Raw genomic sequence first — 16,298 nt, forward strand, 5'->3', positions numbered from 1 at the left:
TACGATAGCCAGGGCACCGTAACGTTAACGGTCTCGCAGCTCCTCTTGCATTGCTTTTACAGTGGGGTCAGTGGTTTACAGAAGTATTAAATACTAAAGGAAAAGGGGGGGTGGGGTTGGGGGAAGACCAGAGCTAATGGTGAAGGTCTGCCAAATGTCACCTCGGTGTTACAGTGACAAGAAAATACACTTTCCTTACAGCTCTCCCCCTAAGAAATTTGTTTTGAGGGATTTGACAATCTTGCAGATAAAGTGACTGCTTGCTACACTTAACTGGTCATGCTCCCTCACGGCCGGCCGGCGTTTCCTCGCTGCACTTAGTAATACCTGTGCAACCTGGGTTGTAGTAGCATTGTCATTGATTTCCAAGGTAACTGCTTTTTAGCTCTTCTAAGCAGACATATACCTGCATGGGGGGGGGGGGGGGGGGAGGAAGTCCTTTCCCCACTCTCTGGAAGGATGATGGTAAAGTGCTATATCAGAAAAGACAGGAGGCTTCTCTAAATTTTGATAACCGCAGCCGACAATTTAGAAATAAGACACTTCTCACAGCCAACATGACAGTGGATTTTGAGCATTCAGAAAACACCAGGCCAAAAAGCTGGAGACATCTTGATCTTTTAAGACAGCTTTTCTAGTACTTTAAGTGGAGGGGGGGGAGCGGGGAAAGAAAAAGAGAGAGAAAAGCTGCGAGGAAAATAATACAAAGCCTGTACAACTGGCATCTAGACAGTAAAGAAAAAAGTTTTTGAGGTTAAGAGAAGGAAAGACAAAGCTGTTATGTACCCGAGGGATGCAATTTTAGTGGGAATGGAAGATTTGAGTGGTAAAGGAGGAGCGCTTGCCTCTGGGTTCTCTCTCTTCCAGCAGTTCGGCTGCTGGCATCTCAATTTGAATTGCTGGGTGAGTAGCACTTTCTGTGTACGCGCTTTCCGTCTTGACCATTGAACTTCTGATGTGACTCTTCTCTCCCTCTCCCCCTCTCTCCCTCTCCTTTTCTTTCCTCCTGTGTGGAAAAAAAAAGGGGGGGGGGGAGCATAGACAGCAAGCAAGCATCTCCAGCTGTGACCTTTGTTAACAACGTTGTTTTTGTTTATTTATTTTATGGTAACAGTCTTTTTTAGTAGGGGGAAGCGTGACTTTTCGATGCCACTTTAATTTTACAGCAGTGGCAGGAGCGAGCGGCAGAGTGCTGTTTTGTCGCGACACAGTGGTGCAGCGGGGCAGAGTTGTTGCACTCCTCCTCTTTGCCCTTCCCTCCGCCTGATTTTGGGGTTTGGTTTGCGGAAGGCGGGGGGGGGGGGGGGGAAGAAATTTTTTCTTGGTGGGATCGGGTGTGTTTGGGGGGGGCGGTGTTTCAGAGCCTGGTGTACAGCAGGTTTGAGGGGCTGATTTCTGGATGCTGAACAATGGTTACCAGCGAGGGAGAAGTGTGTGCGCGTGTATTAGCTGTGTGTTACATCCGCAGTCATACATTCACACAGTGACCATGACATCACTAGCTTTTCTTTTCTTTTTCTCCTTTGGGGTGGAGGGGGCCACTTCAAAGCTTTCTTCAGTTCAGTACGATATTTCCTTAACTCTGAAACCATGAAGGTAAAAATGTTTGGTTTTATTTTTTTAAGGAGAAAGAAGTTGGTTTGTAGCAGGGCACATACATTACAGTTTAAGGGGGTCTGGAGATGGAATGGTTTAATTCTGGTCATACACAAAACGATTCTTTTCTTTTTGGGGGGGAAATTATTAAAAATACTATGTAGTAGTTTCTAATTGGATGCTTTTGATCCTGTGTGTGTTTGACACTCAGTTAAATTTTCTGAATTCTTCAGAAAGCTCAGCCGTGATGTGAATGATGGAAATCTTAGGGACACTACATAAAAATTATTTCACTCAGTGATAAAGGAATATGAAAAATAATATGGAATGTTGATAAATGTGAGATAACATGTTTTGACACAGTGGCTCAATGTTTGTTACCAGAAGTCCATGAGACTTTCTTCTATTAATATATGTTACAGAGAGTAAATCTACCCCTCAGCCCATTCTGTACATTGCCCGTAATTATACACAGAAAATTTATACGTATTTAAGAATTTTAGAAAGCATTGCATTTTTGCCAGAGGTTTTGTGGGAGTCTTGAGTTTTCTGCTGTTCTCTTTTCTAACTCTGCCAGGCTTGCTTCCACTCACTCGGTCCAGGAGGAGGATTTCTATCACATCAGTATTCTGTATGGTACCTTTGCTAGAGTAGCTTAGTTGATTTACTTGCCTTTTCTTGTATAAAATAAGGGATAAAATTCTGTAGAATTCATCTAAAATGAATTAATCTAAAAGGACAGTTATTTAAATGTTTCTTCATTCACTGCATGTTGTTGCATATGCAGGTTTTACATGGCTGGTGATGAGATCTCATAAGCATTTTACCTTTAGAGGAATTCTTTTTATTGTGACTTGGGGTGAAAGGCCTGACAGTGCTGTATAAATGTGTCTGTTTCTTTGCTTCCAAAATATTTGAAAGGTGCTTTGGTTCTGATGTGCATTTAACATCACATTTTTAGGGAAACTTTGTTGAATTTATTCAAGAAATAATTGATCTGGGCTTACATAGTTTCATCGCTTAATTGTTTTGTGGCAGCATGTAATGGTTTTAGCACATTCAAAAATGAAAACGTTTTTTAGAGGTTTGTTATTTGTTAAGCTATTTAATATACATTTGCTACATATATTGTGTATCGGTATTGAGCACAGTCTGCTATGATTTGTGAATACTGCATTTAAAAAAAACTGTACTGAAAACTTGGCATTGTATCTTAGGACATGTTTATGCATGTTAGTTTTTTAATAATGCTGTTATTACTGCAATTGCCAAATACAAGTGGATATAGGCATGCGTGCTATTATTATTTTTTTTTTCATTTCTTGCAGTTTTTTAACAGCCTCACATTCAAGTTCTTACTGTAAACAGAAGTCAGAGATACCCTAACAAAATCAGTGGAGCTGTTTCCTCTATGATATATGTCTGTCCAGTGCTGAAATAAGCAATTTACATGCAAGAATTAAAGCTGTTTATAATGTGACATTTTAGAGACTGCTAGGGAGTAAGTGAAATTGCATTACTAGGTATTCATACAAAGCATGTAACGAATAAGGTCTCTCAGCGCAATTATAAGTATCCTTTTGCTTATAGTCATTTCTCCCGTCTTCCCATCTTTTCTGAATTTTTGTGCTTAGGTTATTGCTCTCCCCTCTCCATGCCCTTTATGTTCAGGACCGTTTCCTGAAGAAATGTGCTTAGGTTTCCCTGGTCTCTGCTTGCTGTATCCAGCACACCTTGTACTGGTGCTGCTTAAGAAAACGGTGTTATTCGGTTTCAAGTCTTTCCGCTTTTTGCATTGTTAGACGTGGATGAAAGCTTGTCTGCTCTACAGAGATAATGTCTGTCAAGTAATTAACTAAAGTACGCAAAGAAAGCAGTGTCTGTTTGTCAGGTTGGGGAAGAAACTGTGCCTCTCCTTTTGTAATGGAAGAAATAGAGCTGGGCACCTTGATACCTGAAACTTGAAGAGTTTGAGCACTACCTTGCCCTCCTCATACGGGGATATACACCTGTTGATCAAATCATCTCCAATTTTGTGGTACCCTGTAAGGCTTGGCTGGATACCTGCAGGCCACAGTTGTGGGCTATGGGCTGAGGTAGCTCTGGTGTCCAAGTTTGTATGCCCAGAGCAGGCAGAGCGATGCAGCAGAGTGCTTTCTCTTTATCAATCAAGCATTAAGAGAATGAGTGAGGTGAAGTCTAACTGGTGTAAATGTAATTCCATGTGTTGCCGAAGGATCTCAAAATATACAGCTGTATAGCAGGTGCTTACCTGGGTCTGACCTGACATTAGAGTAACACCACATGATCCAAGAATGCAGCACTTAAACTTATATTTAAAACCCTGAGTTTCTTGGGTTTTTTTCACTGAAAAAAAAACATCAAAAAGCCATCCTGAATACCATAGCAGTAAGATAAGAGTCTAGAACAACTTTGAAAGCAAAGTGTGAGCACGCTTAATAATAATGGTTTACTACTGTTTTTAATTCTCCTGCATAAGAACTAACAGGCAGTAATTGGATAGCTAAACCCCAGTTCTTTCCCTTTGACGCTGGAGGATTTGGCGTATGCTAATTGTCACCAGATCATTTCACATAATTGCCTTTTGGCGAAATTAAGTGGAAATTTCCTGAACATCTTAAATCCTCGCTTCCCCACCCCCTCCCCTCAGTACCTTTGCTCCCTTACAGGAAGGATGCCGAAAATGTCAAGCATGGTGGCTTCGTGCTGCAGTACTCAGGGGGCATTTCATCATAGTTACAAGGAGGGGGAGGAAAAAAAAAAAAAAGGAAACTTCTTTTCTGGAATGAATTGATGGACACTTAGAGCCAGGAAGCTGATTTTGTTGTTTTGTCTGAGAGATTGCTAATAGAGCATGGGTTTTTTTTGGAAAGCGGGCAGTTCTTGCAGGAGCAGGTAGGCGCTCGCTGGCCTGGGAAGTGGTCAGGGAGGGGGGGGAAGAACCAGAAGGATGTAAAAGTGTATGTGTATCTGTCCCTGCCTTTTTTTTCCCCCATTTATTAAGGGAAGGGCAGTGGGGGGTTGGGTTTTTTTTTGTCAAGCTCTGTCTAGGGGGGGTATTGTCCCAGCACATGGTTGTCAGTGCTCCTGTCATCATTTGTGTGAAAGCAGAAAATGAGCCTTTTTTTAGCAGGGCGAGTTGTGATTATCAATGGAGGCCTTGTCCCGTGCTACAATGGGCAGTTAGCTTAGGGCAGGACCTTAGGCAGAAATCAGCTACATTAAACTGCGAAAGGGCTCAGGCCACTGCGTCAGCCATAATGGAGCAAGGGGAAGTAGTTTTCAGGAAAGAATGCTTAGTCAGGTGTGAAAGCATCCTTAAAAAAATAAACTGTGACTCCACTAGCTAAACGGAGGCGGGTAAAATTAAATCTTAGATTTTTTTTCAGGAAATGCTTCATCGCTGGCATTGAATTTTTATGCTTGGGAAAGGGGATGAGAACTGAGTTACGTAGAGCTGGTGCGTTTGGTTGGCTTTAGCTTTCCAGTCAACCTGAATGGTTTGCAGTTTCCTTGTTGGAGTTTGGGGTGCCATCTGGAGCAGCTGCTGATGTGGGTGATTCTGGGGGCTGGAGTAGTGCTTACTGATGGGTGCTCTGCTTTGGGTGTTGGTGACCCTGGCTGGAAATGCAAGAATATTTGCAGCAATATTTTGGGATTTGCCTTTTCTTGCAATTTAGCTTTGTGGGTTGGGGAGTGGTGTGTCATTTCTAGGCAGATCCAAGGAGAAACCAGCCTTTAGAAAAAAAGCAACTCCTCTTACGAGCATCTTTGGAGCTGCAGAACAGCTCAGGAACATCTGTTAGCATTTCACTGGCCATAGTCAGCATAACTGCGATAGCACCGTCTGGAAAATACAGGGAGACAAGTTATAAACTTATTTTTTTAATGTGAACTAGTATTGAATGGTACCCTTTACGAAGCCCAGGGAGCAACTCCAGGAGGGCCTGCTCATTCAAGACCACTGTCGACCTTCTGCATCCGTCCTGGAGGAGGGGAAAAGCCTGACAAACCCTCTTCTGTGCTGCTTTTGTTTTATTGTATTAGGCTCATAAAGGCACTTTCAGGGCCCATCTTTCTTCAGCAGAAAGGGAAAGCAATGGGGAAGAGGAGGATATGGCAAAAAAAGACAGGCGGAGCTCTAGCTCCATTTGTTTTCAGTGTCTGTTGATTAATAGGTTTTAAGGTGAATGGTGAGCTCTCATTCCTCCTCAGCTGCTGGTAGTGGAGGAAGGGGAGGGGGCTCTGGGGATCCGGGGCACAAGTGCCTGATGAGTTGTCCCTCCCCTGCCACGCTCCTGGTTACGGGTGGTTGAGGGGTGCCTGGTGGGCAGCAGCACGTCCCTGCCTCACAAGCAGGACTGGAGGCTTTAAGTACACTGACAAGGTTGCCTGGGTCAGGGAAGAGGGTCCCTCCCCGGCTGTGGCTATGGGAGCTGTGCCGGCAGCCACCTGAGTTTCAGGCTGTGCTGGGGCAGGAGCATCCCCCTGCCCTGGGCTGCCCAGCTGGGGGTGTCTCCCACCTGCATCAGAGTGGGGTCTCCCACCAGCCTTCCTCTGAGGTTGCAACGCTGCAATGGCATGCTAGCTTGCTTTCGGCCTGGGTGGCTTTTTTTGCAGACCTGCTTTTAGTAAACCGGCGTTATCCCGGTAAGGACAAATTCTCTGGCCTCTCTGGCATGTTTTTCTCTGGCTTTGTGTTGATGCCATGTTTTTATTACCAAAGCCAAACAAGCTATGAATTTGCAAACAGAAATTGCAGTAACAAACTCTTCCTATTTAAAGGTTGTTTTTTCGTTGTGTGCTCAACAATACAATGTTTCATCTTGTGCAAGTCGTGCGTTGCTTTCAGAGACTTAGGAACTATTGATTTATACAGCATGTATTAACTTCTTCAATAAATGGGGAGTATTCATCAGTGGGGTGTATTAAATTGGGCTGTATACGCATAGAAGTATCTTTCATCCTGTTAATGAAATGTCCTTACCACACAACAAAGACTAATACATAGCAATTTATACACAAAATCCCCTGCAGTTTAAATCTGAAGTTCAGATAGTTTTTTTGTTCCCTAAAGGCACTTATCAGAACTTAGGCTAAACGGATCTCAGTATCCCTCTCAAACATATATCAGTCCAGAATTTGGTTTGGTTTTTTGCTGTTTGGTTTTGTTTTGTTTTGTTTTTTTCCCCCCCTCCTTTTTTCATTCCAGAGCTCCATTATTGTTTAAAGTCATCTGTGTTTAAGCACTCCCAGAAGCATTTCAAATTCATATAGAGAGATTTAGTAGTTGAGTCCCTATGGGGACAATTTCCTCTGGTTTGCTCCAGGCAGGGGTTATCAAGAAAAGCAAACTTCTGTTGTTTTTTTGCTATTCTTTACTGTGCCCTCTAACCCAGCGTACAAGACCCCAGCTTTCAGTGGAGAGCAGTGATTTATCAGCAGATGACTTGGTACTTTGTAGATGCTGGGATTTCGGTCTAGAAATCTCCACTTCTTTCTGTCCTGTTAGCACATGCCCTAATGCTGATCGGTGCGCACCAGTGCAGCTCCCTGTTCCGTGCCTGACACGGCCATAAATGGAGTTCTCCAAGTTGCCAGAGAAATTCCTGCATCTCACAATGGCTTTTAGCTTTAAACTACCCTTGATAAAGTACTCACAAATGTATATTGGAGAAGGGCCTTTTGCAGGGGGATGGCTAAGGTCATCTAATAGGTGTCTGCTATTGATGGCTTCTGCGGTTTACCTTTCATTGCCAGTGGATGGGGTTAGGACCACACTTGTTACTCAGGCAGAGCTCCCATTGACTTCAAAGGAAGATGCATGTGCAGGATTAATCCTGCGCTTTCCCAGCTAGTCCTTTCTTTTTCTCTTTTCCAAGGACTCTTAGTTAACTTCAGGAATGCTGCTTTTAAAGAGTAGCTTATTTAGCATATTATGCATAATTAGCTTGGCTGGCAAATTTTGTGTGCTATTCTGAGCAGAGTTACGGTCCCTTTTCCCAGTGTGTGATAAACAGTGCAAAACAATACAAACCTAGCCCAGGGTAGTAATACAGATGCAGACTGATTTTCAGGGGCACTGGATCACACTCCTCTATCCTGGAGAGCATATTTTGGAGCATGCAGGTGACAGTTTCTCCTTTTCCCCCAGTACAGTCTCTCCACACCTTTGCCCCAGCATCATCAGAGTGGCAAAAAAGTATCATACCCTTATATCCAGTACCTTTGTATGAATTGCCTGTTTGGGTGCAGGGCAGCCACCCAAAGAACAATTACTTACGTGGAGAAAAGTTTGCGGACTAAAGTTCAAACTCTTGGTTGTTGATTTTTATTTTATTTTATTTTTGCATTTTATTTTTCTCTGAAAGGTGTTAAGTAAATGCATAATAATTTAACGCTCATGCCGTTTTGTGGAGATATTGCGGGGGGTCTTGGCATATCAAAGCAGTGGGTGGTAGTTACATGTAACCCCCTATGGTATATCTGGCTTTGGTGACACAGGCATTTAAGTCCAGCTTTCCTCTCATGTGTTGTTTCTTGTTTGTCGGCTTAAGTCTGACCCTCTAATGTTATTCTGTCACTTACTTATTTTTTTAACTAACCAGTTCCAGTTTCTATGAAAATAAGCCCTCTGTGGAAGACAGCCCTCACTGTGCGTCAGGAGCTGGGTGAGGGTTTTTTGCAATGATGTGAAGATAGAGTTGGGAAAGCACAGAGGCTACAGCAGCTACCAGCCGTACTGTGGGTCACCTAACAGCAAGAGTTCCCACAATTCTTGGCTAGCAAAAATCCCCCTTATTGGGAATGATTTTTTTTTGTGAACCAGATCAACTGGTCATTTGGCATCTAATGCCATGTATTGTTGAGTAGATGCCTTCTAGTTTGCATGGTGTATAGTATGATTTGTTATGTGAAGCCCTTGCCAAACCTTTCAGTTACTTTCGGACTGCTTAGCTTGGTTCCCATGGAAGAGAACCAATTTTGGGTTAGAGCTTCTCCTTTGGCTTTTTGAATTAGGGGGCTAAATCCCCATAGCTTTTCTGATGTGAAACCATTGTGGATCTGTGCAGCCCAAAATTGTCCTTGGTTGCACAGCTGGCAGAAGATCTGACCTACAACCCAACCAACACAACGTGCTGTAATTCATAGTGTTGGCTGTTGCAGCCATGCTCTGTCCTGCATGGTAGCTACTTGACGTGGGTCTCCTGTGCCATGTGCGTGGTGTTAGAGGGGAATCGTTCCATGTAAGGACTGCAAAAAGAGAGAGGCATGGTAAAAGTTGGGGGAAGCACAAGCGCTGCTCTTTGGCTTGCTTCTCTTGGGTGCACACTTTTTTCTGCAGGTTATCAGAAGGGTGAGTCAAATAGCTATGTACGGCAGGGGCTGGGGCTGGAGGAGCCTCCCGGGGCGGGGGAGGCTGCAAGAGCCGAAGGTGAAGCTTAGCTTGACTGAAGCCTGATGGAAAGACTTCTTGTTTATTTGGGGAAGACTGACGTTGCTTTTCCTCCTAGCTCTCAGTCTGTCTTCCATCTTCATTCCCCCCAGTCTAGAAACTCATTCCTGAAGAAGAACGGAATTATTTTTCAAATGCTTTTAAGGGAAGCTCAGAGCATTCAAACCAAGATCAGATAATAACTTGTCCAAAGCGGCGTGGCGAGGGCGTGTGTATTTGGGGGTGCTGGGGAGCAGGCAGTGGGGTCGGAGCCGTCCTCAGGCTGGCGGGCAAGTAGGAGAGCGCTGGCAGACCCTGAACAGCAGCGGCGCTATCGGGGGCCACCGTGGTATCACTACATTATTTTAATGTGATTCCTTTTACTTGATGTTAATGCAAGTTGTTCCTTACTTAAAGTAATAAAAGGAAATGAAGACACATTCTAAAATGAAACCTGACTCTAATCCATTCATCATCTAATACCAGCCTCTTTATCTTTGCTGGTACCTAATCTGGTTAAATGTCCCTGTTGTAGGATTTTAGTGAAAATCCTCTGTGGGGAATAGGGTTTTTTGCAATTGGATTACTCGCAGTAAATGGTCCAGCAGTTCGCTTGTTTCAGCTTAATTTTTTCTTTGTGATCTTGTAAGGGTAAGTTACAGTTCAGCCTGCCTTTTCCTTTCATTCATTCACTCCTTTTTTTTTTTTTTATTGTTGTTAAGAAAAAATTTTTTTCTTCCCCCCAGAGCTAGGAGTGTGACAGGGAAAACCTTATGATATCTGCGTGATTATTCCCCCCACGAGTGTTTATTTCAATGGCTCTATCTGTGTTTTTGCCATTATTTATATAGCTGAATATTTTAGTACCTAATTCATCAGTATCCAGTTTCCATTTATTAGCGCACTCTGATGAATTGATAATTAATCAGCTCTTCTAAAATACACATATGTATAAAATATGCAGGTGATCACTTGTCAGCTTAATGCTTGCTGATGAAGGGAATACTCTAGCACTACAAAGGCTTTTTATCTGGAGTGTTTGCAGTGAGCAGTAAAATGCAGAACTGAAAGTGAGGACAGGAAGGGGAAAGGAAAAGACCTACAGGTCAGTGAGCATTTGGGTCTCCTGCTAATTAAATGGGGGACTCTGTCAGCCCCTCACTGAGGAGTCTGCCTGCATCTTGGAGGTGAAGCACAAGATTATAAAATAAAAAGGAAAAATTTTAAAGAATTGCTATTGCTCCATACAGGGGCACGGCAGGTCAAAAAGATTAAAGTAACTCAAGAGCAGGGAAAGTGTGTGAGGAGGTTTTAAGCAAGAGGGTGGGAGAACTGCAAGGGTGACACTGAGAAGGGATCTGCAAAAGTCTGAGAATCATGTTGAAATCCTGGGTACTCAGATTTCTGTATGTCATGCGTTGTGCTGCAGTGGGGGGTACCTGGCACTCCTCTAATGCCATCAACCTTTTTCTCTTGGCAGTCTAACAAAGTGCCAGTTGTGCAGCACCCACACCATGTACACCCTCTTACGCCGCTTATCACGTACAGCAATGAGCACTTCACACCGGGAAACCCTCCTCCACACTTACCAGCCGACGTAGATCCCAAAACAGGTAAGTGGGAAATAGTTTGGGGTGCTTTTAGAGCGGGTGCGTGGATCTTTCCATTTTGTGTCTTAGGGGGAAGGAGTGTTGGAGGAAGGATTTCCCATGCTGGAGCACCAAAGGGGGCATGTAAAATGTCAAACACATACAAGAACCCAGACGAAATAGTTTCCTTTTAAGCCAATTAAGCTTCAGAAGGAAACCTACTGGGTGAATTTTCATAAAGCTTCTGCAGGGTGACACCAGAGTTGCATGTGTGGGGTCTTTTGAAGGTATGTTTCTTTGCAAGCATGATACCCCACCTAGTAGTTCGATCTACCAAGTGCTTGGTTTGCATGCATGACCCAGAGAATTAAACATGTACATTCTGTGATCTGCACTTAGAAAATTGCAGCTGGAATTTTAAAGGTGGTGGGTCATGACCGATTTCAAAATGAATCTCTTTTAATTCCCCAAATCCCATTGTTTCTGTGTCAGGAGTTCAGCCATTTTTCTCCTATAATGTTGAATTTTCATCCACTCTAACTACTTAGCCCCAGCTCTACACTTGCAACTCTTTTCCCCAATGTAAGTCTACCCAGCTCTCAGTTCAGCCTGAAGGGCAGTCTCCTTGAATATAGAGCACCGTGTAAAACCCTGACTAGATTTATTGGTGTTACAGAGTAGAATTTACATGTTATTCTAACTTTTTAAGAGTCCCTGTTTAACCTGAGGGCCCAGAGAAGTCAAACAGTGTCAATCTTCTTTCTTCAAGCTGCATTGAATTCCTAGTGACAGTGGTTTTGTTTTGGTTAATCCAAATCCCAGCTAGTTAATTGGAAAGTACATCAGAAACTGAATTCACGTCAAAGGAATCTCTCTGCGTCGGCCCTAACGTATGCAGATAATTTATCTAAACTCCAGCCCTTGAATAAGGCTGTGCATTAGCTACTTTGCACTCCCTATGCTTCAGCTGGGGCCCCCTTTTAATTGTGCTTAACGCTAACTTCACATGGCTTAAAAGGAATCCCTCTCGCCATCCCTGGGTATTGCAAGTGAATGGCATAGTCAACCTCTCATTTAAATAATGGCAGTACAGGGAATAGCTTTTAAATGGTTATCGTAAAACATATGATTAACGTCTGTAGACTGTTTACTTTTCTTCTGTGAACATTCTTTCAAGTGTGCAAATAGCTCGCTGGATGGTTAAAGCCCAGTTAATCTGTTTGGGTTTTGTAATGGAGAAAAAGCAATGTCTGCATGAAAATGTCACACAAGGAGATTTAATTTAGAGATTAAAAGCTTCCTGAGTGAGTTAAAAAAATAGTTTTTAGCCATGAATACAGTACCCCTTCCATTTAATGCTCTCCGTTTTAATTTTGCTTCTGCTGTGTAATTGTGTTCTGGCTTGTTAATTGAAAGACCCAGTCTTGTAACCCTTACTCCTCTGAGTAATTTCGACTTGCTCTTAAGGTGAGGAGCATTAAGATTTAAGGCTTGTGTCTGGAGCCGATTTCTGCTGTCTGAGTAGGAACTGCACTGGTTTCAGAGAGGACGGGTGGGCTTTCTGTCCTTGCCTGCAGCCCTTCAGCATGTACCCCTGGTTTTGCTAAGCGTTTCCAGGGGCTTTCACCTCCACTCTTCGGTTTCAGGAAAGGTTTCCTAGGTTTGCTCAAAAGCAAACATTTGGCAATTACAATGACTTTGTAACTCATCTTGGAGGTTACCTTGGAATAGTGCCATGCTACTGAGTACCCAGTCAACGTATGGGTAGGGCCTGTGCTTTTTTGATGACTTTTGAGACTAAAATAACTGTGAAGTTGATACAGCGACCATCTTTCTGTTAAGCATTCAAGGCAGCACCTAACACAGCGTCACATCGAAACTTCAGCTGAGACTCCTAAATTCTCATCCTAAATAACAAAATAATTATCTCTGAATGGAGAGGGGAGGGAGGGAGCAAATAACGTGACTTTTTCTCTTTGAATCTCATTTAATAAGATGCCAAGAGGCTCACTTTATAAAGTAAGACTGTGAAACAGCCTTTGGAAACCCAAAGTGAAACCATGAGTATTGTGATAGAAATTAATAGACAGCGATTTAGAAACATACGTAGTTTTTCTTCTAATTTATTTATTTCCATGTCTCAATGCTAATGGTGCTTTATATTCCTCTTCCATAGGAATTCCAAGGCCTCCACATCCTCCAGATATATCTCCTTATTATCCGTTATCACCAGGCACTGTAGGACAAATCCCCCATCCGCTAGGATGGTTAGTACCACAGTAAGGAGTTCCATTTTTTTCATTTCCTTTTTCTTTTTTGATGTGTAAAATTTATGTTAAAAAATCGTGTGTGTGTGTGTGTGTGTGCGTTGAGATAAGTCTGTTTGCCAGCTGCCACTTCATTGAGTGCTTATGAATTTACCCACCTCATAAAGATTAATTAAAACTTATGCCAGGTCATGTGGTTTTAAACAAACAGGAGCAGTTGGACACAGCTTTGCATGTTGTCTCAACCAGCTGATGGCTCATGAAGCACGAATTTTTAAACCTTTCTGCAGAAAAGCCCTTTTCTGGTTGATAACCTTACACGGCACCACATGGGTTTTTCTCAGATTTGGTTTTCTTGGGGCTCAGGGTGGTTCTCATGGACTCTTTTTTTACCAAGGCCACCCTCACTATAAATGTGCAGCTTTAAATTTCATTTGCCTTCCCCGTTCAAACCGCTTTCATTTTTCTTGTGAAACAGTAGAGCTTTACATCGGCCAGTGAGTAGCATTCCTGGTCGAGATGTGGCTGGGCAGTTGGCATCTGAGGAATGGAATTTTCTTGCAAACAAGAAAGGGAATTAGTTTACTTTAAAACCGGCTAAGAAAAAAGCTGTGTAAAGTTAGTTTGGGGGTTTGTTTTCTTTTCAGCTCCTCTTATCCCACTTGCAGAGCCTTATTGGGTATGAGGTTCCCTCCAGTAATTGAGTCCTTATTTTCTTTTTTCTCTTACGTTGCTGTCTCTGCAGTGGGTTTATAATGCACTTAAGCATCGCCTAGCCCTTTTGTACAGTATATTTGATTTAAACACTTACAAAATACATTTGTATTACTGGATACAATGGTTCTCTGCATTATAAGTCAAGACTATTACCCTGTTTTTCTCACATAACAGGCCTCATCAATTTTGGAGAGGTCATATTTCTTTAGAAATCAATTGCCCAAAGCTAGAAATAGTTTGTTCCTGCTCAAGGTTGTTTGGCCAGCTGTGCTGAAATATCTCTTCACAAATTTGCCCTCCATAAGGGAGTAGAGTTCACACTCCGTAGGAGAGCAAAGCAGAGCAGGGGGTCCCCACACACCCCTGGTCTTGGGCAGGGGACGGGCTTTGGTGCCAAAGGCTGGAGGGCCTTTCTCAAGCACAGAAGTGTGGATGCAGGAGAATGGAGCTTGGACCTTGGCCACAGCAGCCTGCTTCTGGCCACTTTGCAAGCTGCTCTTCATCACAGGGTGGTCATGCAACTTGTCTGGGTAGAGGCTCTCCCACCCTGAGGGTGAAGCATGCCCATCAGCTCTCTGCAGAAGGCTGTTTGTCCAGAAGAGCACAGCATGAGCACAAGGAAAACCCAGAGCACTGCTTCCTGAAATCTTAACTTCCTCCTCATTTGCGGTGATTTACTTTATCCATAGGACACGCTGAACACTGGTGGAATGCATGTCAGCTCCTCTTCTTGCTTGCTTGCAGGACCTAGCTGCAGTACAGCTGTCTCGTGCTCCTCTGTTGCAACTGGTCAGCTCAAGCTTGCACAGTAACAGCCTCAGGATTTAAAACATACTCAGCTAGTGCCAGAAGTCAGTAACGTTAAAGACGTGAAAGTGCAGGGAAGAAATTCCTCACTGTCGTTGGCTTGTGCCTCATTACTCAGCTGTGTCTCAGAGCCTTACATCCTTATGTGTGCAGACACAGGTTTGTCGTCCTTGAACCTCATGTCATGGCTGCCAAACCATGCGAATGTTGCCAAGTGTGGCCAGTTTCATCAGGCAGGTGCTAATGGCCACCTCAGTCACAAGAGGACTCTCATCACCGCTGCTTTGTAACAAGTCAAGACCCACGGCGTAGTTGCCTACTCATGGCTCGTACAGCTCCTCCGAGTGGTTTTTGTTGAAGGGCGATACCATCACATTTGCTTTTGCTCTAGGACAGCAGCATGACCAACTTTACTGAAGTAACCCAAGCTTTTTATTTCCCCTCTCGTTTCCATTTGTGCTTCACCATCAACTTCCCAACTCCATCTATCCTCAACTGGCCTGCATGTCTCTAACATAGTACCCCCCCAGAAAGCATCCTGCCCAGTCAGATGATATATTTGAAGGACAGATGAAAAGAACTAGCCAGCACAGACAAACCTCAATCAGAAAAAGTTGTGTGTCTTTCATGAGGATGCTGTTTTGCATGTTGCTGTATTTTTTAATTATTGTAATGAGGTGTGATTGTCTATTGGTTACCCACAATACTTCTTGGGGACTCTCCCCCGGTAACTCTTGTCAACACTTGTTAATCTGACAAAAGGCTACAAATTAAGCTCTGTTAATTTAATGTTTTCTCACCGAGATCTAAATACCGAAAGAGGCCCAAAGCGCAACTGAAGTCCTTTGATTCACTGTACTTTATTTTGGTATAAATTTACATTCATTATTGTTTTCCTTTGGATGTGTAGCCCTCAATTAGTGTGATGGCTCCATTAAAGCAAGCGAGACTTCGCCTTTAATTATTACAACAAAACACCTAGTTTCAGCTTGGGGAGAGGGTCTCTATTGACATAAGCAGAGGTTATAAAATTTAATTAGCCATTCCTATCAGATTTATGGCATTCAAATTGTTCTGTGTTTCTTTCCTTTGATCCTTGCTGTACAATCCCCAAGATTTTTGTTCTGATCAAATGAGAATAAAGCTTACTGTGCAGAGAGAAGTTTTTTGTTGTTTTTCTTTTTTAAAAAAAAAACACCTTTTTTCTTTCTCTCATTCTCTCTTTCCCTTCTTTTTTGCTAGGCAAGGTCAGCCAGTGTACCCAATCACGACGGGGGGTTTCCGCCACCCTTACCCAACAGCTCTGACTGTCAATGCTTCCATGTCAAGGTGAGTTCAAATGCTGAGGTCCTGAATTGAGAGCAAATGTAACTCCTCCTGCCACCCTCTCTAGAGGAGGGCATTTCATCTGGGAAACATAGTTCTGAAAGGACTTCACTTAAACAGTCATCGCCAGTTTTTCAGTGGACAGAGGAGAGAACAAGGAGTACCTTCCTGTTGGAGTAGGAGAGGGTGTCCTAGCGCTGTCATTGGGTTTTAAGAATGTGGTTTTGAGGGAGATGTGAGGAGCAGTCATCTTGGAACGCTAACTAAATGAAAAAGCTGGGAGAATGTCATGTTGAAAAAGCAAGCAGGAGAAGTCGTGATACCTTTTACTTTCTCGGTGGCTATCACCCAGAGCTGCACTCTGTGTGTGAGAGGGGAGTCTCGGGAGGGAGCGGGGCTGCTCTTCAGGCAGAGTTGGAAGAAAGGTTATTGCACAGTCTTTTCCCCTACTAAAGCTCCAAACACTGATAGTCAACATAAAAGGGCCTGCCTGACCCTCTAAAGCTTTAGAAGTATGTATTTCTCCCCCTCCCTACCTCC

At 43.3% G+C, this 16,298-nt stretch overlaps 1 protein-coding gene across 29 annotated transcripts in view; it reads left to right on the forward strand.

Moving 5' to 3' along the window:
• TCF7L2 (transcription factor 7 like 2) overlaps positions 1-16,298 on the forward strand; it is a 181,651-nt gene that overhangs the window by 142,444 nt on the left and 22,909 nt on the right. For 23 of the 29 annotated variants that reach the window (XR_005106119.1, XM_037399726.1, XM_037399711.1 and 20 more), the window contains exons 5-7: positions 10,533-10,665; positions 12,818-12,920; positions 15,675-15,761. Coding sequence is in view for 28 of the 29 variants with exons in the window: in XM_037399726.1 (XP_037255623.1) it covers positions 10,533-10,665; positions 12,818-12,920; positions 15,675-15,761 (323 nt within the window). In the remaining variant the exon portion in view is untranslated. The remainder of the gene's footprint in view (positions 1-10,532; positions 10,666-12,817; positions 12,921-15,674; positions 15,762-16,298) is intronic. The other 6 variants (XM_037399710.1, XM_037399730.1, XM_037399712.1 and 3 more) reach the window with 1 other exon arrangement.

Source organism: Falco rusticolus, chromosome 9 (genome assembly GCF_015220075.1).
Source record: "Falco rusticolus isolate bFalRus1 chromosome 9, bFalRus1.pri, whole genome shotgun sequence".
Lineage (NCBI taxonomy): Eukaryota > Metazoa > Chordata > Aves > Falconiformes > Falconidae > Falco > Falco rusticolus.